This window comes from Balearica regulorum, chromosome 3 (assembly GCF_011004875.1).
Source record: "Balearica regulorum gibbericeps isolate bBalReg1 chromosome 3, bBalReg1.pri, whole genome shotgun sequence".
NCBI lineage: Eukaryota > Metazoa > Chordata > Aves > Gruiformes > Gruidae > Balearica > Balearica regulorum.
The window spans coordinates 30,402,614-30,427,695 of record NC_046186.1 but is presented as its reverse complement, the minus strand read 5'-3'; the positions used below and the strand labels follow the sequence as shown (position 1 = coordinate 30,427,695).

Below are 25,082 nucleotides of genomic sequence, written 5' to 3'. Positions count from 1 at the left end.
TCCTTTGAGATTGGCAAGATTGAGCAGAAAAAGGGAGGAAAGCATGAAGAATAATAAAGAGCCAGATACAAATTAGTGGAATTTTTGTTGAAAATATACATTATACTGAACCACAGTTGAAAATCATTGCCCTTTTCCTTGGCAGTTGGTTTGTGGAGTGGTGTCTTGATCTGCAAGATAAGCAGTTCTACATCAACTATAGATTAACTTCTCTTTGAAGACACAAACAACTATGGATTCTGTACATCCTTTTTTTTTGTTTCTCTTAGTTGGAACTTTCTTGGTCATAATTTGTTTTTTCCCCATAGAAAATATGTATTTTCAGTATTATCAGGAAATCAAATACTGATGAGTAATTTGAGAATTCCAGATGAGATAAATGTGGCTGTTAGATTGTTGGGTGTTTTTTTTTACAAAAGCAGATTTGAAAATACTGAAACATTCAATGCATTTGTATAAGTGGCATTAAGCAGTCATCTAAAAAAAAAATCACCTAACAACAAAACCCACAACAAAATAATTTTAAAAAAATCAAGGTGTTGAATCTTGAAATCTAATTTAAAAAAATATTTTTGTTTTGAAATTAATCTCTAGTTTAGTTCCACAGAGTAGTAAATACTTAGAATTGAAACAGTATAATTTTATTTTTTCAGTATGGCTGTAACAGTTATTGGCACAAGTCCTTGATCACTAATTAGCATTAATTATAAGTAATTGTAATATTAATAGTCACTCTGCTTACATTTATTATATTCAGTAATTTACTATGTTTCTAAAATTATTTCTACCTCTGTTAAGAAATCCCTCTAACTAATGTATGTTAACTTTACACTAGGTAATCATGCTTAGTTATAGGAAGGATTTACTGATGATGCTGTTGTGTCAGATAAACATGTGAATTATTACTTCTGAGGAAATGGACCTTCTCCTTGCGTTTCATATTCTCATATTTCATAATTTTATATCTCAATTCTCATATCTCATATTTCAGAGTACAGTTGTAATAGTAACAAATAATTTCCTTTGTTCTTCCCATTGTTGCCCATCATCCTGGGAACCAAAGTCATGATGTATATATTGAGATAGGATTTATCAATAGAAAAATAGTGTGTAGTTGCGTAATTAATTTGTTAACATAGCTTAATGAAAACAGATCACACCAGACAAAGCAGATTTAATTAGATGCCGGACAGATAGTGATGGAGAAATATTTTCTACTGTGATTCACTCATTAAGCAAAATAAATCATTTAATGGAACAAGTTCAGTTCTAAGGAAATAAAAATCTAGACCTTGATGACACTTTAATGGATATAGCCAATCAGATGAATTGACACAAAAAGTTTTGTTTCCAAATAGTTGCATGTTCTGCTTTTTGTAGTACACACATCACACATACCCTGCTCCATCCAGATGAAGCAGAACATACCACAGCTTGTGTAGCTGGATGTGCATGTTGTGGCCAACTGCCAAGATGACTGTTAAAGACCTAGAATGCTGTTTAAGATAATTTTTTAATTTCTTTTTTCAAAATTAGAAAAGGCACAAACTGATTAATATATTATCACATTATTTGGCTTATAGGCTTGAAGATCTGTGAAGTAGCTGTTATTCTAATTTTAAAATTTTACTTAGGTTTTTTTTGTAAAACATATTAAATTAACTAAAAACTGAGTGAATAATCAAAGAGGAAAATAATTATGAATTGGGAATTGTTGTCCCTTGTGAGTGTTTTTAATGGACCTCATGGCAATTTGTTTTTGGACTAGTGATTTGTAGTACTTTGACACAGGATAAAATACAAAACTTTCTGTTTAAATGTGCAGATGACCACAGAAAATGGTGGTCATTAATAATACGCAAATCTGATCAGGATTTCTTGCTAGGCTATACTACTTAGAAAAAAACCCAAACCAACATATTCTAAGAGAGATAAATGCAATGCTGTATGCACAGGAAAAAGAGCATGAGTTACACAGTAGTGACTGTTTCCTGATAGTGACAAAGAAGACAACTTTGAGCTCAAGGTGGTTATTAAATTTGACACTACACTATTGATGAAGACAGAAAGACAATCCCTGTAGTCATAAATAGAGCACTTCTATACAGAAGCATTTGTAAGTGGTCATACTTCTGTGACTGTCAGTGTAGGGTACATCATAGGCAGTTCTATCACCTAAATTGTTTTAACAAGGCTGAAAAACTGGAAAACTCTGTTGACAATGAGTTTTATGGAAAAATAACATTTTAAAACTATATTCTCAAAACTACGTACAGATTCACAAAGGTAAGCCAGTTCATGGGCTATCAGTTTTTCTCAGAAGAAAAACAAAAGAAGAGTTGTATTTAAAATATTTAACTCTGGGTACCAAAAAATGTTGAAGCCACATTAGCAAGGAAGTGCTAACAGTATTGTGCATGGTTTTGTGCAGCTGCTTCTTCTATGCACTGCTGATTATACCAGGGGCATTTTCAAAAATTGTTAGGTAATAAAATATGGTGTAGTGCAGTGTACTAGCAGTTTTCCATCCGATCAGTGCCAGGTCACATCTGTCCTGTCCTAGTGAATAACTTCACCAGACATTAAAATTCATGAGGCTATACTACAGTGGGATCCAAACCCCAAAATTCCTGCAGAAGGCTGAAGGCTGGAAAACTTATTGTGGATTGCTTCTAGTAGTCAATGCAGCAGACTCATTCCACAGATATTAAAAGGTTGGGAAAAGGATTATATTTCCCAGAGTTGCCATGAATAGTCAAAACATAACCCCAGCACCACCACCACCACTTTGTACTCTGTAGAAGGTCAAAGATATGCTGTTTACTTTGTTAGCTAGTTTCTAAAACACAGAAAGATAAGATTGCAGCCTCGCCTCATTTTAAGAAATCTGGATATCATTTGGACATATCATTTTAACAGGGGACAAATACAGTGTTTGAACATTACACATCTTTCTTTTTCAAAAAATACTGCTATGTAGAATTCTATAATTTACTATTGATTAGTCAATTACTGCAAGAATCCTGCTATTGAATTTTTACTCTTTTGCAGCTGCAATGTTGGAATCACTTTTTAAAATCTATATAATCACTGTTAAACTTCTGAAGAAAATATAATATACCTTATTTTTATTTGATATGCATCACATAGGAAAATTTTTAATTAATACTATCCGGATATGGCAACTTTATCCTAAACTCTTCCACCTACTCAGTATTAGAAGACAGGGGCCACTGTTTTAACAAAAAATTTAAATTAAAACAGGTTTAACATAAACCATACTTTTACAATTACTAAAGTGTGAACCAATTGCAGTTTCCAGCAGAAGCTATTCAATAAAACTGTCTATCATCTGCATTATTTTGACAATTTGATAGCCTGCTTCTTAAAAATATTTTTTAAAAAATTTGCCCATGGAGACACAATTCAACAGACATTTCTATTTCCATGGCAATTTCTATTTTCCTTAAATGTTTTTTATAAGTGAAAAGTCAGTGTTCTTAATTTACAGTTGATAGTATTTCCTCAGTGCTTTTAATCTGAGTGTCTAAAACAATTTATGGGTGTAGGTATCTATTATTCTTATCTTTACATGAAGACAGGGAAAAGATGAACAATTCCCAAAGGACAGCTGACAGGGAAGAAAGAGCTGTTGTTTCTTTCGTGCTATTCATACTGCTGCCACATTTTAACCACCTGGTGACATGCAGTGGTTTGGGTAGACTTCTGGTGAATTAGAATGGCTCCAGCAAAGCTTCTGGCACAAGGAGACTGGGCAGTAAAAGCAGGTAAAGAATCACCTGGGGATGTAAAGCTTTCCTCTAGGTCCCAAAGAGAAATCAGGCATCTAACTATTTGTCCACAGCAAGTGGCTTAGATCAAGGAAAAAATAATTATATCTGCTGAAGATCCCTTCCCCCCCCCCCCCCCCGAATCATTAGTATTAAAGTAAAATAAATCAAAGATACTGAAAAAAATGCATTAAACTAATTTAGTGTAAATTATGAGCATAACAAGACTATTAATGATCAGATTTTGGAAGCCTGGAAAGTGCAGTTTCTAAAACACAATAGTGGGAAAGTTGAGGGTATGAAGACTATAAAGTTTCTGGGATACCAGCTGTCTTTGCTTTCTAGGGAGAAACCACTGAATTGCATAAAAGTTACAGAATTCACAAGTTGGTTATGAATACCTACAGAAGTGCATTTGAGGGAGAAGAAGGTGCAGCCCTATAGCAGTTGCAAGCAGGAGATTTGGAATAACTACACACTCTTTCCTATTTCTGCTCTACCATACACTTCTTATGGAAGGGCATGCAGATTAAAAATGCATTCCACTTTTTGCAGGATGTAAAAATGCTCATTCATAGCTGGGTTGTTTTTTTTTTTGGGGGGGGGGGGGTTTGTTGTTGGTTTCTTGGTTAACTCTTTACTATGTTATGACCAACTATCCTTCAGCTTACATGGTCTGCATAGTGTATCCAAGTCTATTTCGTCAATACGCCTTTCTCTCGTCATCCTGAGAAACCACTGATATTGTGGAAGGTAATGTGCTTACAGCTAACAAAGGAATTGAGTTATATAGACACAAAAACTGAAGCTAGAAGACAAAGTGAAAGCAATGCTATTGTAAGGTCCATTTCCATTTGCCTGCACTACACTTGAGACAAGGACAAAGCAAATTATTCATACTGCCTGAGTGGCAGGGCTGTGTTGGCAGGCAAATAAACACTAGGGCAGCATTAAAGACAGACACAATAATCTGTGTTATCATTCTGCAGTTTGCAGTTACATCTACTGTTGGCCATTCAAAGCAAATATTTAAATTTTCTTTGAGAAGCTGTACTGACACTTGAATGTGAAATTTTATGTTGGAGTCATCGTCAATGGATGTCCTAGTGCCTTCCAAAAGAGCAGCAGGAGTTGCTGCCGATTTCTGGCTACTGTTCATACAGTGCAGTGGAAGTAGATTGTGCTGTTACGGGGGAGTGAAGCTAAGCAAAAAGAATAGTTTTAACTTCTATAAGTAATTTGTGAAATATGCATTCTTTTAACATCCAGTGTTTGTATATGTCTGGGGAACACTGATTAATGAAAACATATACCAACATGCTTACCTTTCAGAGAATTGCTCCCCAGTCACTCAGTTTTTGCTTTCTTATACGGACATCCATTTAATGGTGTATATCAAATAGTATGATCCACCGTAACATGATAGAAAAATTAATAGAAAAGACTGGTATCTAAAATCTTGTCCTGCAGATGGCTGTTCATGTTATATTCCTTTGATCCTTTTCCTCACATCCATATATCAAAGCCATAGCTGTTATATTTGGAATGTTATGGTGAACCTGAGATATTTCAACAACAAAGTGTGAACCAAGAGGATATGTGGTTGATAAAGGAAAATTGTGAGTACAATGAATAATCGGTAACACCACTGGTGACACTATTGTAGTTTAAGTTAAAAAACCCAGCAAATATGTGCTGCCCAAAGATTATTGTGTTCTCTGGTGAGGCAGAAGAGGCTCGTATACTAAGACAAAGAACTGTCTTCACCAAAGCCACTATGTACCTTCTGGGAGGATGAGGGAGGGAGGGAGTGAGGAGGGAACCTCTCTTTCTCCTGTGTTTTTTCCCCATGTCAGAAAGCTAGTACGTGTTACATATTCAAGAGAACTTGTGCAGAAATTACAGTCAGGCAGACAAAGCTCCAAGTTTCGTTCCTAACCAGATGAGGTTTGCCCTTGTGGGTGCAGAACCAGACCCGTCAGCCAGCTGTCAGGCTGGGAATCAATCTGCTTCTTTTCAGAGGAGTGGCAAGCAGTGCCAAGCCCCGCAGGCCTGCGGTACACCCTGCACGAGCCCGAACAGCCTTTCTGGAAACTCTGCTGCCGCTGCTCCCCTTTGCCACTTTGTAACTTCTTCCCTGAGGAGCCACTCTCAGTCCTAATGCTCTTTGATAATGCTTGATCCCCAGAAGTCTGGTTGAATTTATAACCCATAAGTAAAGCATCTTTATGCAGAATTAGCAATAATATCCAGAACTGAGCTACCTCAGTCACACTGCTTAGATCTTGTAGGGCTAAGAAGGCTTCAGACTTATTCTTAGAGAAGCCATTTTTATTATTGCATGAAAGAAGAAATAAGCTCTAGACAACATATCCAGAATTAAAAGGAAGTATAGCTGAGAGAAAACATTGCCCTGTTTACAAATGCAGGTCTTTAAAAAAAAGACACTAGGGTTCTTTTAAAATCCTCTGCACTCAACATTTGTTTTCTGTGTATAAAAAAGCTGTAAGAAAACAAACGTTTAATATGTTTGTCATACTATATATTAAAGCAGTTGGTTGGAGTGATAAAATTGTTATGAATATTTATAACAGCTCTACTAGCAATGCTAGAAGCAATGAAAATTGGCACTGCAAAATCTACTGCTCTCAGATGCAACTTTTATACTTATGTACAACATATAAAATAGATTATTGTCATTTTCCTTTTTAAACAAATCTAGAATCTCTCCTACTGTTTTCTCCCCATGGACTATCTGAGCAATATAGTCTCATCTCTCTGAAGCCACTTTTCCACCGTCATTAATTCTACTGATGCCTTTCCCGTATTTGTCCTTCCAGCCGACTGTTCAAACAGCAGTAGTTCAAAGCCAGATACTTCCATTAGAGGCTAGTTTTGCACAAGTTAATTAGCCCATTTTCTTCCGCACTGTAGCTGTAATTCTACAGAAGAGTTCACATAAATTTTAAAATGTCATGTACAGTTTTATACTTGAGTATTTAGTTTGAACTTTGTCAAAACAATCTTTTTCTGCTTTTCTTATTCTATTGAAATAGCATCAAAGCACCCTAGGTACATTTCATACGTGCTGTTAAGTATCTCTGAGCAGTACAGAAGCTAATGAGCAGTAGAAATCTTCATGTAATAAACTAAATATCCTGCTTTCTAAGAGTTAATTTATGAAAAATATTTAGTTAAAGTTCTTATCATGTAATACCTTTACATATCTTTATACAATGTATCTTAATTGACCTACTAGAAGAGCATATAATTAAATATAAATAGACAGTAAAATGCCCCAGAAATAAACCAATAAGAATGTTTTCTTTAATTTCTATACAAAACCTCTGAGAAGATGACATAGTTGTTTTAACCCATTGTCAGTAAACAGAAGCATAAGCCAGCAAAAATAAAAATAAAATACACAAAATTCATAAATATTACAGTGAAAGATGTGTTACATAATCAGTATGAAACTTTTTTATTGATAAAATACAATGCCATTTCTATGGATTGTGTGCAGAGGGAAAATGATTAGATGATTTTGGGATAGTGAAAGAGAAAAATAACATGAGCTTTAGACAATAGGAATGGAAAGAAAAATACCTCACAAATTTCATAAATATATATCAGTAGACACAAATAGATAGATGTTCGTATTGGATATAAGGAAAATTTTTTTCACTGTGCAGTCAGTCAAGAACTGGAACAGGTTGCCCAGAGATGTTGTGCAGACTCCACACTTGGATGTTTTCAAGGTTCAACTGAATAAAGTCCTGAACAACCTGGTCTGATCTCATAGTTGACCACAGTTTGAGCAGGAGAAGGTGTCTCTTCCCACCTGAATTACTCTATGTACTATAGTAATTACTCTATATACTATAGTGTACACTGAATAACTAATAAAACAATCTACAAACAACAAAACAGAGCAACTTACAGATGACGTCCAATTTTAATGTTTTCAGTGAAATAATGCTATTATTGAATAAGACGTTCTTATTGCATAATATAATGTTATTCATGTGATTCCTAAATATTATTTTTCCACTTCCCTTGCCAGTCCATATGTTGACTTCTTATATCCTCAATGCCCAAGTCAAAACTTCACTGTATTTTTTGTCATAAAACTGTTAGGCAACAGTGGAGTTCATAGGTATTTAAGCAGAAGCTATATTAGGACTGGAAATGTACAGTTTATACAAAATGCACAGATTAATCAACTATTCCCCACAGTTACCTAGTTCTGGTAAGTAACACATAGAATAATAGAATCATAGAATATCTCATGTTGGAAGGGTTCTATATGGATCATGGAGTCCAACTCCATGTTCCTCGCAGGACTACCTAAAGCAAAATCATACGACTAAGAACATCATCCAGACGCTCCTTGAACTCTGATAGGCTTGGTGGTCTGATCACTTCCCTGGGGAACCTGTTCCAGTGACTGACCACCCTCTTGATGAAGAGCCTTTTCGAGTGATAATATAGAGCAATGTACATCATTGAAAATGTGTTGAGTACATTTCAGTGTCAGCTAGCTCAAGCTCATAGTTAAGCCTCTATACATTTGGGAATTTTTTTCTATAACTATATACTTTCATTGTTAGTAGAAAATCATAAATGTGCAATATTATATCAGATTATGAGATCAGTGCCCTTCAGTCTCTCCCACCTGAATAAGGAGTACAATCGAAATATTAAACAGTCATCACAATGAAAGGCTGTAAACAGAATTCCCGTGTTCGTCTTGACACTTCAGCTGAATATAACTAAAGTCATTAGGCAGCTGTGCAAAATTTAAAAAAAATTAAGTTTTTATCTTGAATTTTCTGGTTTATGAATTTCCTTTTCCCATATAGGAACTGGTGGGTCAAGATCACCAAACATTTTTCATATCCTAATAGAATCACAGAAAGCCTCCACAAAACCACAAAAACTTTATTAAAAAAAATAATTAATGAAGCAACTAATCACATGGCAACAACTATTCCTAAAACAGAAATAACAAGTAGAGTGAAAGAAGTATCTAATGTTTCTTTTATGTTGGTCACATAAACCAACAAAAACAACAGAATATTTTTGAATATTTTTTACATTGAAAAATAATTACACTGATTTTCCTAATAAGATGTACAGATGATTGAATGATCTTCAGCCAAAAGGAATTAAACTGGGATCCCAGAGCAGCAAAGGATCATGATAATAGTCATAGTCACTGAAAACTAGAGAACTCCAGCTTTGATTATTCACAGTTAGGAGCAAAATAAGCAAACAAACAAACAAAAACCCCTTATGTAATATGAGTTCATGAGAAATATGAAAAGAAAGTGGTAGTTGGGTCTTTCACAATTTCAACTTCTTCTGCACTCTTGTCACTCAACAAATCTAAAAGATTGGTTGTTTTTCTGTAGAGAAAAACAGGCCCTGGGCCCTATGAGTCCCAAGAATAATCAATAACCTAAAAAATAAATCTGGACTGAATTTTACTACTGTAGTACTTTACTTTTATTAAAAGCATAGGCTAAATTTTCACTGTAAATAGAAAAACAGGTACCTTTATATCAGCTGAATCATGATGGTTAATAGCAGAAAAAGAGGTGAGCTGCTCCCACCACCAGTACCCATATTTTACGATTTTGTAACTAAACAGTATTTTATAAGACCATGGCACCTTCACACATTTCACTGCATTTGTGCAAGCCGTTTGCTCAGGCCTACACGTTGCGTAGGAAAGTATGCATTTAACATTGAAATAAGGTGGGGTTTTTTTCCAATGTCTCATGCAAAAGTTCAAGAAATGTACAAGTGTCATGGTTTAACATCAGCTGGCAACTAAACACCACACAGCTGCTTGCTCACTCCCCGTTGGCAGGATGGGGGGAGAATCAGAAAGGTAACAGTGAGAAAACTGGTGGGTTGAGATAAAGACAGTTTAATAGGTAAAGCAAAAGCTGCGCACACGAGCAAAGCAAAACCAAGAATTCATTTACCACTTCGCATCGGCAGGCAGGTGGTCAGCCATCTCCAGGAAAGCAGGGCTCCATCACGTGTAATGGTTACCTGGGAAGACAAACGCCATCACTCTGATCATGCCCCCTTCCTTCTTCCTCCCCCAGCTTTATACTGGTGAGCGTGATGTCATATGGTATGGGATATCCCTTTGGTCAGTTGGGGTCAGCTGTCCCGGCTGTATCCCCTCCCAACTCCTTGTGCACCCCCAGCCTCCTCGCTGGTGGGGTGGGGTGAGAAGCAGCAAAGGCCTTGGCTCTGTGTAAGCACTGCTCAGCAGTAATGAAAACATCCCTGTGTTATCAACACTGTTTTCAGCACAAATCCAAACACAGCCCCATACTAGCTACTATGAAAAAAATTAACTCTATCCCAACCAAAAGCAGCACAGCAAGATAGCTGAGTTTTAATTATTTTTTAACAAAACCAGTTAAAATCAAGCCTGTGCTCAAGTTTAAATCACTTTTCAACAAAACATAAATTCTCCAAATCTCTTCTTTTTTGACTTCCCTATCTAATAAGGAGCTGGGCCCTTGATATAAGGAGGATGGCTGTAGAAAGACTCCAGAAAAGTTCAGCCAGCCAACTCAGCACTGTGTATTTCTGAAGTACCTAAATTATAATAAAATACTTTAACCTGTTTATTAATGGCAATCAGATCAGACATACATTCTCCATGTGCTGTATAACTTTTGTAGTGCCTTCAGCAGCTGTTTCCAATACTGCACAGTAAGTTTCTAGCACACCCTAAAGCTTCTTGCTGATTATTTTTCATCCTTCAATATGTGCCCTTTCTTCATCTACTACCAAATGCTCAAAAAATGCACATTCTTAATTTCCCTTTCTAAGGTATAATTAAATAATAAAATTTCATTATTTTATAAAGTCTGATGAAAAGAGAAGTGTCACGTACTCAAACTACATAACAGTCAAGTTCATCTTCCCGTCTGTATGAGAGATGTGCACTGATAGAATTCTACGTCATTAGAAGCCAGAGGAATACTTATCACTATAAAAAAAAGTTTCTATTTTTCCCCATATGTTCACCTGAAAAATGAAATAATATAATCTATATTACATTTAATTAATTAATTCAAGCTATGCCATTTTTCCTCAGAGAGCCCTAATAGTTTTACCTGAAATCAGGGATTCACATGAATGAGCATATCATATCAGAGATCATAGAATCATAGAGTGGTTTGGGTTGGAAGCGACCTCAAAGATCATCTAGTTCCAACCCCCCTGCCATGAGCAGGGACACCTTCCGCTAGACTAGGCTGCTCAGAGCCCCATCCAACCTGGCTTTGAATGTTTCCAGGGATGGGGCATTTACCACCTCTCTGGGTAACCTGTTCCAGTGTTTCACCACCCTCACCATAAAAAATTTCTTCCTTATGTCTAATCTACCCTCTTTCAGTTTAAAACCATTACCCCTTGTCCTATCACTAGATGACCTTGTAAAAAGTCCCTCTCCAGCTTTCCTGTAGGCCCCTTTCAGGTACTAGAAGGCTGCTATAAGGTCTCCTTGAAGCCTTTTCTTCTCCAGGCTGAACCACTCCAACTCTTTCAGCCTATCTTCACAGGAGAGGTGTTCCAGCCCTCTGATCATCTTCATGGCCCTCCTGTGGACCTGCTTTAACAAGCTGATGTCTTTCTTGTGCAGAGGATCCCAGAGTTTGATGCACTTACTCCAGGTGGAGTCTCAGCAGAGCAGAGTAAAGGGGCAGAATCATCTCCCTTGACTGACTGGTCAGTCTGGCTTCTAATGACTGCTTCTTTTGACTGAGTCCAGGATACAGTTGGCTTTCTGGGCTGCAAGTACACATGCCTGGCTCATGTCCAGCTTTTCATCCACCACTACCCCCACATCCCTCTCCTCAGGGCTCTTCTCAATCCTTTCACCTCCCAGCCAGTTTCGATATTGGGGGTTGCCCTGATCCAGGCGCAGGACCTTATACTTGACACTATTGAACCTCCTGAGGTTCCCATGGGCCCACTTCTTGAGCTTGTCCAGGTCCCTCTGGGGCATCTGGTCCCTCAGACTTGTCAACTGCACCACTCAGCTTGGTGTCATCTGCAAATTTGCTGAGTGTGCATGATGTAACTCATCTCCTAATATCTTTGTGATACGAATCAGTGGCAAAGGCACTGGCCCAAGTGGAGAGTGAACCTCTCTTAAAACATCTGTTGATGTGAGAAGTTAAATTACAGTGGAATAGTAGTTTTCCTTACCTTTTTTAACAATTGCTCTATATCGATATGTGCATATTTGCTGTACATCATAAATGAATGTGCATTCATTTAAAAATTCTAGATCATCCAAGGTCTCCAAAGGATGAGAGAGGAGGGGGAAACTGGGTGACTTTTCTTGCTAGAGTAGTCCCCTGAAGGGGCTCTGGGCTTTCTGAAAGAGGTTTGAGGAAAGAATCTGCAGAGCTAGACAGTCACCAGAGAGACTCCCCACTGAATAACTGACTTCTACATAAATTGCGCTGCGAACACATGAAAGAAAATCCATTCTGGACTACATATGCCAGAGCAGCTAAAGAGGTTACTATCTATCTAGCTCCATATACTTTGAAAGTAGCAGAGCACCCTATACACGTGAACATCTTCATTTTGCAAGTCATCTTAACAGGCAATTGAAAACTGAGAAGGAAAAAAGTTAATGTACCACTGTCGTGGTTTTACCCCAGCCGCAGCCGCTTGTTCACTCCCCCCCATCGGGATGGGAAAGAGAATTGGAAGAGTTAAAGTGAGAAAACTCGTGGGTTGAGATAAAGACAGTTTAATAGGTAAAGCAAAAGCCACGTGCACAAGCAAAGCAAAGCAAGGAATTCATTCACCACTTCCCATGGGCAGGCAGGTGTTCAGCCATCTCCAGGAAAGCAGGGCTCTATCACGCGTAACGGTTACTTGGGAAGACAAACGCCATTGCTCTGAACGCTGCCGCCCCCCCCCCCCCTCTTCCTCCAAGCTCCTTATAAACTGAGCATGATGTCATCTGGTATGGGATATCCCTTTGGTCAGTTTGGGTCACCTGTCCTGTCTGTGTCTCCTCCCAACTTCTTGTGCACCCCCAGCCATCCCGCTGGCAGGGCAGTGCAAGAAGCAGAAAAGGCCTTGGCCTCGTGTAAACACTGCTCAACAATAAGTCCATAGAACAAAAAACATCTCTATATTATCAATGCTGTCTCCAGCACAAATCCAAAACATATCCCCATACTAGCTACTATGAAGAAAAATCAATCCTCTCAGCTGAAACCAGGACAACCACTTTTCAACAAAACTACTGTTGGGGTGATTGCAATTCAGCTTTAAAAAAATACTTCATATTGGTGGAAAAGGGTGGATTAAGCATCCCTAAGGCTTGTTCTTTAATTATCCTCAAAACAATTCAGGTATAATCTGGAAATAATGATTTAGTTCCTGAATGCTGTCTTGCCAGTAATACATTTCACCCCAGATGCAGAAAAGCCACTTTGCTAGATTAAAAGTAAATACAGTTTTCACAACAATTCCATCTCTGAGAACAGATTTTTTAAGTGAACATGTATCCACTAGGAAGAGGGTTAAACTTAAGTGGACTTATTTGAAGCTCTTTCTTGCATAATGGACTTAATAAGATATTTAAAGAAAGAAAATACTGGTTAAACAGTTTTAACCAGTAAATAGTAATGTTGAGTGACGGAGTTATAAAAGGTTAAGTCTAGTCAATGAGAATTTCCAAATAAATATTCTCCTTATGAAAAGCAATCATAAAAGAGAAGGTATCCTATAAATTCCATTTTTATAGGTACAGCAGCAGAAAAAAAATGAGGATAATGTAGTCCCACTGCTGAATGAGGTGGCTGACATTCAGTGCCTTTGTTCTGGTTTTTACTTGCAATATCAGCTTTCAGGTTTCCCAAGTGCCTATGCCAAGTGGCAAAATTGAGAGGAAAGAAGTACTGTCAATGATAGAGGAATGCCAAACTAGGATGTACTTAGGCAAAGAGTGAATTTGTATATGTCCAAAGGGCTCAACAGGATGCATCTAAGGAAGACAAGGGAGTGGATCAATGTAATCAGAAAGTGATAAAGGCTAGCTTCATCTAATACTGGCTTGCATTAGTAAAAGCATAGCCAGTAGATCAAGTGAAGTCATTAGTCCCTTCTGCTCAGCACTTGCGAGGCCACCCCTAGAGTACTGTGTGTGGTTTTGGGCTTCAATGTACAGAAAAAAAAAAAAAAAAAAAAAAGAATTCGACAAAATTGGAACAAGTCCAGCAGAGATCCATCAACATTGTGAAAGGGTTGCAGCACATGATGTATGAGGAAAGGCTGAAGGATCTGGGTTTGTTTAGCCTTGAAAACAGAAAACTGAATGGGGACGTAATTCTTTTCTTCAGTTCCCTGATGCGTGATCATAGACAAGACAAAGCAAAACTTTTCACAGAAGCGCACAGCAAAGGAGTGAGAGGCAACTGGCACAAGTTGCAACAAGGGAAATTCTGACTAGGTATTAAGAAGAAATTGTTCACAACGTAGTATGAGTGTAGTTAAGCAGTGCAACAAGTTGCCCAGAAAGGCTGTGGAATTGCCATCCTTGGAGATATTCAAACCTCAACTAGACAGGATCCTGAGCAACCAGCTTGGATTTTAAAATTGACTTGCTCTGACATCCAAAGGTCTCACTCAACCTAAGTTATTCTGGGATTCTATGAATGTAAAATATATTGACATACAGAATTAATCATATTGTTATAGATTTGTTTGGGGGAAGCTTTGTATACTGAATGACAAAGGTAGATGTACCTATAGATACCTTAAACATGCCACCTTGTTTTTACATTTTTGTAGTAGTGTCAAATTTAAGCAAACATAACATCAAGGACAAGGACAGTACATAGGGAGTGGCAGGTGTTTCTGAAGATTGAGGGGAATTAAATTGGGAAATGGCAGAGTTGTGTATGGGTATTGTCATAGAATCACAGAATGGTTTGGGTTGGAAGGGACCTCAAAGATCATCTAGTTCCAATCCCCCTGCCATGGGCAGGGACACCTTCCACTAGACCAGGTTGCCCAAAGCCCCATCCAACCTGGCCTTGAACACTTCCAGGGAGGGGGCATCCACAGCTTCTTTGGGCAACATGTCTCACCACCCTCACAGTGAAGAATTTTTGCTTATATCTAATCTAAGTCTACCTTCTTTCAATTTAAAGCCATTACCCCTTGTCCTGTCACTACAGGCCCTTGTAAACAGTCTCTCTCTAGCTTTCCTGTAGGCCTCTCTTAGGTGAGGGGTCACAACAGAGAGATGCAGGGCTATGAATTCAGAAAATAGGGACTAAGGAATATACAGTTGCTGGAGAACATTATGTTCTTCCAGGCCCTTGAAAGGTAAGTCACACTAATTCTGTTGCATATCATGCTCCTCTTATCTCTGGGTCACTCAGTAGATGACAGCCCACTTTAGCTATCTGCTGTTTCATTAGTTCAATTCAGAGATATGCAATGTGGGAGTCCCATCATTACAGTTGTCTTAAAGGCTTCACTTGGCCACCTGAATACTGTTCATTTTTACAAACCATGTACATCAGGGAATCAGAGATCACTGTAATGGGAATGTTTAGAAGACTGATAGGTTGGGCCAGTTTTAAACTTTAAAAAAAAAACTTTACTTAATTAATTCATGAATAGCATACTTCATGCTAATAGCTTTAAAACATTATTAGTCATTCTCACTATGGCTACATACTGTTATTCTGTAACACTTACTTTCTAAATTATCTGTGATTATACAATACTATGGAACTGATGCCATATAGTTAGTGCTGATGGCTACAGTCCTTGGTGGTTCTTAGTTCCCAAGGTCAAGGTAATCTTTGTCATGAACTCTTTGATGAGAGAACTCATTACTGAAATTAGCTTGTCTTCCTTCTTCTCCATCCTTCCTCTTCATATTTGATGTTTTATGCTATTTTACCACACCCCCACACCCCACACCCCTTAAAAAAGGAGGGTGTCCTCCTGATATTACTTGCCTTGGGGCTTTTTTATGTCTTCTAGTCATTCTTCTTCTGTATTCAGCAATATGTCCTGCCTATTTTCCAAGCCTTACGCTAATCTTGTCCTTTGGCAACTTTTTCTTAGTTCTATGATGTGCAACTCTCTGTCCTTTCAGTGGTCACATTGTGCACATACTCATGTAAAAAGCTTATATGTTGTGCCTGGCTACACCCTCACAGTGTTCTAAAATACTTTTATGCTACTGCTGGCTGTATTGTTTTATTCCCCTTATAATTGGATTCAAAGCAAGCTACTCTCAATTATATCCTGATCAGGGCACTTGTAATTTATAGGTCTCATAGGACTCTTTTGAGAAGTTAATATAAGCTTGTATTCCAATAGAATATATTCAGAGTCATTTATTTTTTTGTTTGTGGTTATAACCAGTGTCTTCCTCTTTTTTTAATGGTGAGTCTTGGTCCTTGAAAGATATTGAAGTAAAAAGACTCTGCCAACATGTTTCTATCAATCACAATAATGCTTAATAATAATAATTTCTATCATAATAATGGAATAATAATACTACATCTGTTCCTATATTTTAGTTCGGGTTTTTTGGTAAATGAAACTCTTTGTCCAATGAGTCATAATTATATTGTCATTGTCCCAAAACAAAAGACATGCAATGCGTTAAGACTACCAAAGATATCTGCATTAGCCCAGAAATTTATTTTTTCTTAAAGGATCACCTCTAGCCTTGTACTTAAAACCTTCATTAGATAGCTTCAAATCTTCCCCTTTCCTCTGAAGAGATTATTTTTATTTATTTTAGTTAACAGATAGGGTCAGAATGTATAATAGAAACCCTATATTATGTTTTCTCATTAATGGTTGACCACTGTCTTTGTCTTTCAGGCTGTGTTAGTATCACTGCCTGGTTTTTCCCTCACCTCCAGGCCTTTTAAATCCTTTTTGCACACTCAGTTCTTCTGTTCCTGCGGCCAGCTCCATCCCTTACAGCCAGCAATTATCTTGCCATTTCCTCCTACTCATGTGTCCTCTTTTCCCACACTTTTTCAACAGACATGGTAGATGAGTTCTGCCTCTCTAAACTGTTTTATTGTCTACAAATACAGCCATGAAGAATAGTCTCAGCTGGATGTAACACTCTGCTTTCTACCGTACTTTTACTCAGTAATAAAATACAAGACCCAAAGAAATTTCTAAAAATTTTCACATTACATTTTCATTTTGTGTTTTCTTTGTGGTTGTTTTTTGTTTGTTTGTGTGTTTGTTATATCTAGTGCCTCTGTGCACCTGGATGGACAGGAGAATTCTGCCAATTTGCTGAAAATGCATGCTTAATTTATCCAAATAGTTGTTCTGATGGAGCAACTTGCATCGATACAAGCCAACTGAGAGAACAACCTTTTTTTCAGTGTTTGTGTCCTCATAATTTCACAGGTAAGGCATATACAAATCATGTAGAAGTTTGTAGTTTCATTTCCTTTAAAATATTCAAGTATAAGAATCCTGAATTTTCAAAAATAAGGAATAGAGAAGTATTTGGAGGAGTAATCATATCTCTTTGCATTTTCTGCCCTCTGCTGTGATGCCTACAAAATCTAAATCAAATTTAGAGGTTATTTTGAAGCTTCCAATTAAGGTTATAGTAAGAATAGACCTTAAGTAAACTTCAGCTTCAGTTTAAGAGACTAAGTGTGTGACTACATGTAGAAGTTCTGTATGTGAGCTAGATGTCTGCCTTCTGATTACAGTTCCTGGAGATCTAATTAATGAAAGCAATGGAGTCCAGGGAGTTTGTTAGTTTGTATCAGCCTGTAGTTGTTCAGATATTAACTTTAGTTATCTTTCTGAGAGCTGAATTCTGCCTCCTATTTTAATTCCTTGGTGAGCCACCAATGATTTATGCAACTTAACTTGGGATGGGGTTAACTGATTCATTTTACTTGACTTCAGAGGTCTAAAGTAACGTGAGACCTGGTAAACAAGACTTCAAGGCTCTATGTATGATCAGTGAGTAAGCATTTTCAAAGGGGAATTAAGATCACCTGTGTTAGATATTTGTTAGTGGTTGAAACACTTCAGGAGTGTTTCTCTTTCAATTGGCTGCAAAAGAAGCCTAGAAAAGTAGTTTAGATTAACCACATTGGGTTTTAGCTGGCAAGGAAAACAGTCTGCAATTTTTTCTCCAGCCTTACCCTTTAAATAGAAGCTCATTTAAGATGGATTCTACAGTTCTTCACTAATCTTATGTTAGAGAGGGAGCTGAAACAGAAGCATTGAAACATGATTCGCTCCAGTTTTAGGTAACATTACAGAAACAGATATTAGCCATATGTATATAAATCTAAAAATAAGTGCCAAAAATATTAACATAATTTAAAAGCTAACCAATTGAAAGATAAAACCCAAATATTTATTACCTAAAGAATGGAAATCAAATTAATCTAAAGAAATGCTCATAATATACAGAGGAAACACACTTTAAATCTGCTACCATTGAAAAAGAAATCATAGAATCATATCCCAGAGAGTTGTAACTATCAACCTCTCTTTTCATTGCCACCTTATCACCTGTATGATTTTCTTTTTCAATTTAGTCTTGGGTTATTTTTTATTGGTATGACAACTAAAATTACGGAATTTTTTTAATAAAAGTAATGTTTCACTACAATACTTCAAGGCTTTTGATAGAATAGTAAGGTCTCTACCATACAACATAATCATGAAACAAAAGTCTGACAGGATATAGTAAATGGCAATAATTGTATGCAATTAATACAATTTAACCTTACTAAACAATGAGTTATGACTGAGTTCAAGTGAAAGTGACTTCAGTGTTCAGGGAAATCTTACTATAAGGTCAAGATTCTTTCCTTTGTGGGATCTCGTTGTAAGAGGTTCTTTATGTTGTAATAGATTTTTTTTATTATTATTTCTATTTTTAAATAATCAGTTACTTCATCATTCTTGTTCCATAGCATTTTTCATTTATATCTGTTTATTGTTTCATTTATGTGTTTGGGAAGGGAAAGAGGGAAGGACAATGCAGTGGCAATTTTGGCATGTTTACTTGACTCTGAATTAAATAGCATCTGCAACCAGAAAGGCTATTGTGGTTTCACATCTAATTGTTCTTAATTGTGTTTATAAATTATAAACACTACAGCTGCAGCCTTTGCATTAACATTTAAATCATATTTGGAGTAGACTTATCTTAGGAAAAACAAAATATGACATGATGTATCATTCTCAGCTGTGAAAAGCAGAACTTTGATTTTAAAAGTAATAAAAACATTTCATTTTGGTTTCACACTCTTTAATAAAACCTTGTAGAAGCTTATCATATACATACAAATGCAATTTTAAACTACATTTCTTATTTCTTTTTATATGTAAAATACATTTTGGGTAATTGACTCAGAAAAATATCCATGTGTTTGGTTTAAATGCTCAAATGAGAGAATAAAAAAGTTATAAAATACAGTTATTTTTGTTGAATAGATTTCATGACTTTTGTGTTTTCAATTTTCTTCTACAGTTAGTTTCGTTATTTTCCTTTTCCTTTTTCTCTTCTCTGAAAGTGGATACAAACCTTTGTATCTACAACAGCGCATCTAAGTAACATGTCTAAAAATAAGTGCCAAAAATATTAACATAATTTAAAAGCTAACCAATTGAAAGATAAAACCCAAATATTTATTACCTACAGAATGGAAATCAAATTAATCTAAAGAAAAGCTCGTAATATACAGAGGAAACACACTTTAAATCTGCTACTTGTTGTTACTTACAACAGCGCATGTAAGTAACATGGCTTATGACATTGAAATGAAACAATCCATGCCAGTGATTTCTCAGGTTTTGCACAGTAGACCAATTGTCCTTGAAGAAGCTTCCTCTAATTAATTACTATCTTTCCTTGTGTGTAGAGCAATCATATTGGCAGGAATTGATTTGGCATGTTAGACACTTCATTTAGTTGGTAGAAAAGTCCTTTAATTAAAATAATCTTACTGCTGCTAAAAGGAACTGCACCCCAAGCAAACTCACCAACCAGAATTTAAAGTACTACTTCAATTACATACTTTTTCCTCATCTTCAAACTTTACTTTTAGAAAACTCATTAAGATCATTTACAGATTTATCCACAATTTATTTTTCTTCTTTCTCTCATTGTTTTACTGAGTTGAGACAGGGCTGCTAATTTCTACAGGTGGGAAATGGGAAATTAATGTAAACAGACTTGGGTGAAACTTGCACTATTGAACTATGTAGGCAGTTTGAAACAGTTCTGTAGAAAGTATCTCTGGTGCCATAATAGCTAATGTCCCAAAGAGGAAGATATGGGATATAAAAGTTCCTATATCTTTCACAGTCTAGTTAAGACATTTATACTAGTGAATAAAACAATGACATGGCCTAATTTAAACCCTTCTATCTGGTCAAATCCACATTTTTTAAATTCTTTTGTTTTCTGGAATACAGTGGTGTCATGGTTTAACCTGGTGGGCAGCTAAGAACCACACAGCTGGTCGCTCACTCTCCCCTAGTGGGATGGGGGAGAGAATTGAAAGGTTAAATGTAAGAAAACTTTTGAAAGTTGGGATAAAGACAGTTTAATAGGTAAAACAAAAGCTGTGCACACAAGCAAAGCAATAAAAGGAATTAATTCACTACTTCTTGTTGGCAGGCAGGTGTTCGGCCATTTCTAGTGTATTTGGGGGAGGTCTATATTTTGTTTTCAAATACAGTGGAAGTCTTATAAGTCTCAAAACTCAAAGAGATAAAAGGAACAATAACATTTCTTCCACAGCTCTATTCCTTGTACTAAAGGTGAGTTGGTAAAGGAATTTTTGTAGCATCATGGGAGGTCCCTGTATCACACATGCGTCACTGGAATTACACAGCAGTATATGTCTCAGGAACAGATGCTGTCATTTTAAGCTTTGTTCATTGCACTTTATGTGTTATTACTGTTGTCACCTTTGAAAGAGAAATTGTTAGTGCACACAGATTCCAAACATCAATGACCATGGACTGAAATAATGGAATAAAAGTCACTTGCTAAGTATTACTAGAGGAATTCACTCAGAATGCTTTTCTTCATTTAATGAAGAAAAAAGGAACAGCTCGCTGCTTTGCAGAGGATTCAATTTTCTGTTAAAGAACTTTCACTGGTAACTGACAGAAAGCAAAAATAACAACCAAAGTAATTCAATCTCTGATACTCTTCAGTAGAAATGTTTCCTGCTGTTTAAATTGCCTCTTAGAAGGTGTGGCTGAATAATATTAGTTAGGACAAAAAGCATATGGTTTTAGCTAGAACATGGGTCCTTACAAAGATCTCTCACCTTAGAAGACAGCAGGATGAATTACAGGAAAACACAACGGTTTGAAACCATCTGGTGCATTCCACTGTAGTAACTGAGACAAAAGTATAGAGAAGTAAGCAATCAACACCCCCCCCCCCCAAAAAAAAAAAAACCACCCCAAAAAAATGCAACCCAAAACCAAAAGCACATTAAACCATACTGGCATAATATTTAATTTGAAGCAAATAAACTCTAGAACATTAAGTGAGGGCTAACATCTGATTTGTACTATACTTGTGGGAACTCCAAGTAGACCGTGACCTACAGCAGGTTAAGTCAACATTTTTTCTCAGGTCTTGATTTCCACAAGAAATATTAACTGAAGTTTTCATGCTGGCATGCAGCATGAAAAGCCAAAAGACTGTAAAAAATATTCTACCTGATATTTCAAAAAGAAATATAATATCACTATTTAAGTTCTGGCTTCTTTTAAAATTGAACAAAACGTTCCTAATGCATGGGGATATTTATGAATATGTTCATATTTCTCAGTATTTCAGTTTCCAGTTGAAGTCACTGTACAGTGAATATATTTGGCCCATATGAATAAGAAAGAATTTTTGTCCACTGAGAATAAATATATATTATATTGTATGGTTAACTTAAAGATGCTGCAGTTTGTTAAGAAGCATGTATTTCTAAATAAATAATTAGTAAAGTTCTCATGTGAAACACATGGTTAAAAATATGCCCTTAAGATTGACGGCCAGCCCTCTAGCTGGCTACATCTGCTCATGAACTCCAAAAATTACTTTCACCTACCTTCATCAAACTTTATTTTTTTTAAGCAAAGTACAAAACCCTTAACCTTTTACTTTCTGGGACAATTAGACCAGGACTCAAACCAGAGTTGTGCTCTACATCGGTGAATGAATACTTTGAAAGTATCAAAGTTTCAGAGACATAGTGGGAGTGCTTCCTGATCACAGTGTGTTCACATGAAAATCTGACCTCAAAGTCAGGTGCATACAAAACAAATTATCACTTTGTTCTCCTGCTTTCCACTTCCTACTAGCCTACCATGGCTTATTTTATTAAGGCATACAACTCCCAGATTTACTCTCAGGGAGTTTCCAGAACTCTGTTGATTTGCTTTAACTTGTCTGTCTCCTCTGGCTTTACATCTGTTGATGTCTATAATTTCCTTGTTTACGCAGAGTAAAACCTAAAAGGAATTTAAGGTCTTTTCTCTATGGGTAGTTTCAGAAGTCTCTCATAGAGAATGCCAGTGCATTATTCATTCTCATTACCCAACATATAAATCTGGTGTATGTGACAAGGAAAAATAGGAATTTTCAGCTTTCTCTAAGCATTCAGAGAGGCAGCTGGAGAGATAGTGTACATTCAAATAGGTTTATATCACTTCAAAAAAATCATCAAATCATCAATAAGAAACAGGAGGGAAATATGCCTTTTATGTAAATTCAGTCAAAAAGCCTTCAGAATAAGTTGTTTGAAGTGGTTTTAAAAGGTGATGATCTATAATAGCCATAGACATTTTTTTTCTGCTTCTCAGGTGAGTCTGTGCTGATTAGCTCAGCTGAGTACGGCATTTCAGATCATAACTAGGTACAAAAATTGTCAACAGCACTATAAAATCACCTATCATACTAATGGGTTTAACACATGATAAGGTGTGTAGTGTAGATGTAACTATAGCATGATTAAAAATAGAAAATGCGTTGGAGAGATGAACAACACTATCATGTAGACCCAGTGACTGGTTTTGTTATGCAGCTGATCTGTGAAGCTCTATTTTATTTCTTTAAAAGGCCTTAGTCTTACATCTTTTAGTTCCTGAAGTCTTTCTGTATAGTGGAAGCATTCAATTTGGGATTTAGTGTTTCTGAAGAAATTATCATGAATTAAACTATGTAGAAAAGACAATTAAGGAAAACAGTTACCTGTTTTACCATGTTCAACCAAACCACTGCACCACGGTATTCTTTACCAACCTGAACATCGACTTTCCTCTTTAAAGAATGGATGATCATGCTTAACCACATATTACTTACTTTTTTTCAGACACAATGTATCACATCATTAGCTGACATAGTCCACTGTATCTCCACTGAAGATAGAATTATGCCGACATATGAACTAAATCTTCAAGGCTTTCTTATGCTATTTCTCAACGTTTGTGTTCAGTAGTTGTTCCTTCTAAAAAAAAAAAAAAAAAAAATCAAAAACCTGTTCCATTGTATAAAATAATACTATGTGACAGACGTAAGGCATAGTTTCATATGTGTTATTGATGTCTGTTATTGATGCATATTTTTCCTGTGACATAAGGAGTCTTCACAGGCACTGTAAGACCTATCCTCTTTCTTTTTAACCTGTATTACATTGGAAACTTACATTCAGAAACAGCTTCTATAGTTTTGTTTTCACTCTGGAACTCTCTTAGGTTTACTTTTTCTGAAACATACATGCTTCTATTTCTATTTCCTGAGACATATCTGACTTTAAAAACATGATCCTTCAAAATATTTAACCTCTTTAGATCTGTTTGTATTATGAATATGAGGAAAAACTTCTTTCCTCTGAGGGTGACCGAGCACTGGAAGAGGCTGCCCAGAGAGGTTGTGGAGTCTCCTTCTCTGGAGGTATTCAAAACCCACCTGGATGCAATCCTGCGCAACCTGCTCTAGCAAGAGCTTTAGCAGGGAGGTTGTACTAGATTATCTCCAGAGGTCCCTTCCAATCTTTACCATTCTGGGACTCTGTGATACCTTCCTCTTCAGTATTTGCCACCAATTTAGTATAAACTCTTTATGTGATCAAAGTTTTGTTTAATCTACTTTCCAGATCATTAATAAGAACATTAAATAACATTAGAACTAACATTAATCTTTGTGGCACCCCCCCAAATTTGGGCTGCCATCCCGGTACACTAACATTCAGCTTTACTCCAGATTTATAACCCATCTCATTCTGTTCTTAATCCAGAGTTCTCATATCTAAATAATTAGACTCAATTTGCCAAGGAATTTTAATAAAACTTAAAAAAAACCCATCGCCTTTCTGGAACTTCAAGTGTGACATTCATGCCTCTTCCAGAGGGCAGAGGAACCTGCAAGAATGGTGTTGTTTATCCAGGTTGGGTAGGATGCTCATTCTGGAAGGTTTCCTCTCTCTGTGAGTGGCTCTGTGAGTGGTTTTTCTGGATTTCTTCATATTTCATATACAATGATTGGCTGATTCCCTTCAGACAAGGAAGAGTTTAAAAGAGAGTGAAAGAGGATAAAACTAGAAGAAATTTCTCTGTTCCAGGCATGAAAAATGTTTTGCATATTTTTTCTAGTATCCTGTGGGTTTTTTTATGAACTTGATTTTTTAGTGAGACATATGAAGGGCACTTTGACTGGCAACAAAACAAACAAACCAACCCTCCACAAGAGAATAAAAGACTATTTGAAAGAGAGATCCACAAAAGACTTTGCCAAAGGCTGAATCTTTAAGGCCAGTTTTCCAGCTAAATCCTGAAGGCAGCTAAGAGAAAAGACAGATAATCTATTCGATGGTCAAAAGTCAAATTCTGTGTTCCAAAATAATGAGTTCATTTAAGAGCCAAGGTTAATAAAATACATCTCAAACAAATTTAAAGACATTCTATAAAAGTGGCTCAGCTAAAAGACTCCGTGCTAAAACAACAGAGGAATGTTCAGGAAGGACTATTCCTAAGAGTCCTTGAATGACTCATTTCTTTCTAAACCAGGAGAAGGTGAAATTTTAACTGCATATTTAACATTTGAGAATACGTGTCCATGCTTATAATTCATGCAGCAGTAGACAACAGGGTTAAGTCATAAGCTGACTGTGGCCAGTAGAAGTCTTTTTGATCTTTACAAAAAGCTTTAAATCTAGCTCCATGTAAACAAAAAGATAC

General features: G+C 36.5%; 1 protein-coding gene across 1 annotated transcript in view; it reads left to right on the top strand.

Annotated features, from left to right (window-relative positions):
- Window positions 1–25,082, top strand: part of EYS (eyes shut homolog) — a 906,089-nt gene that overhangs the window by 76,576 nt on the left and 804,431 nt on the right. Inside the window, 1 exon segment of the mRNA XM_075747398.1 lies at window positions 17,099–17,258. Within this exon segment, the coding sequence (XP_075603513.1) occupies window positions 17,099–17,258 (160 nt within the window).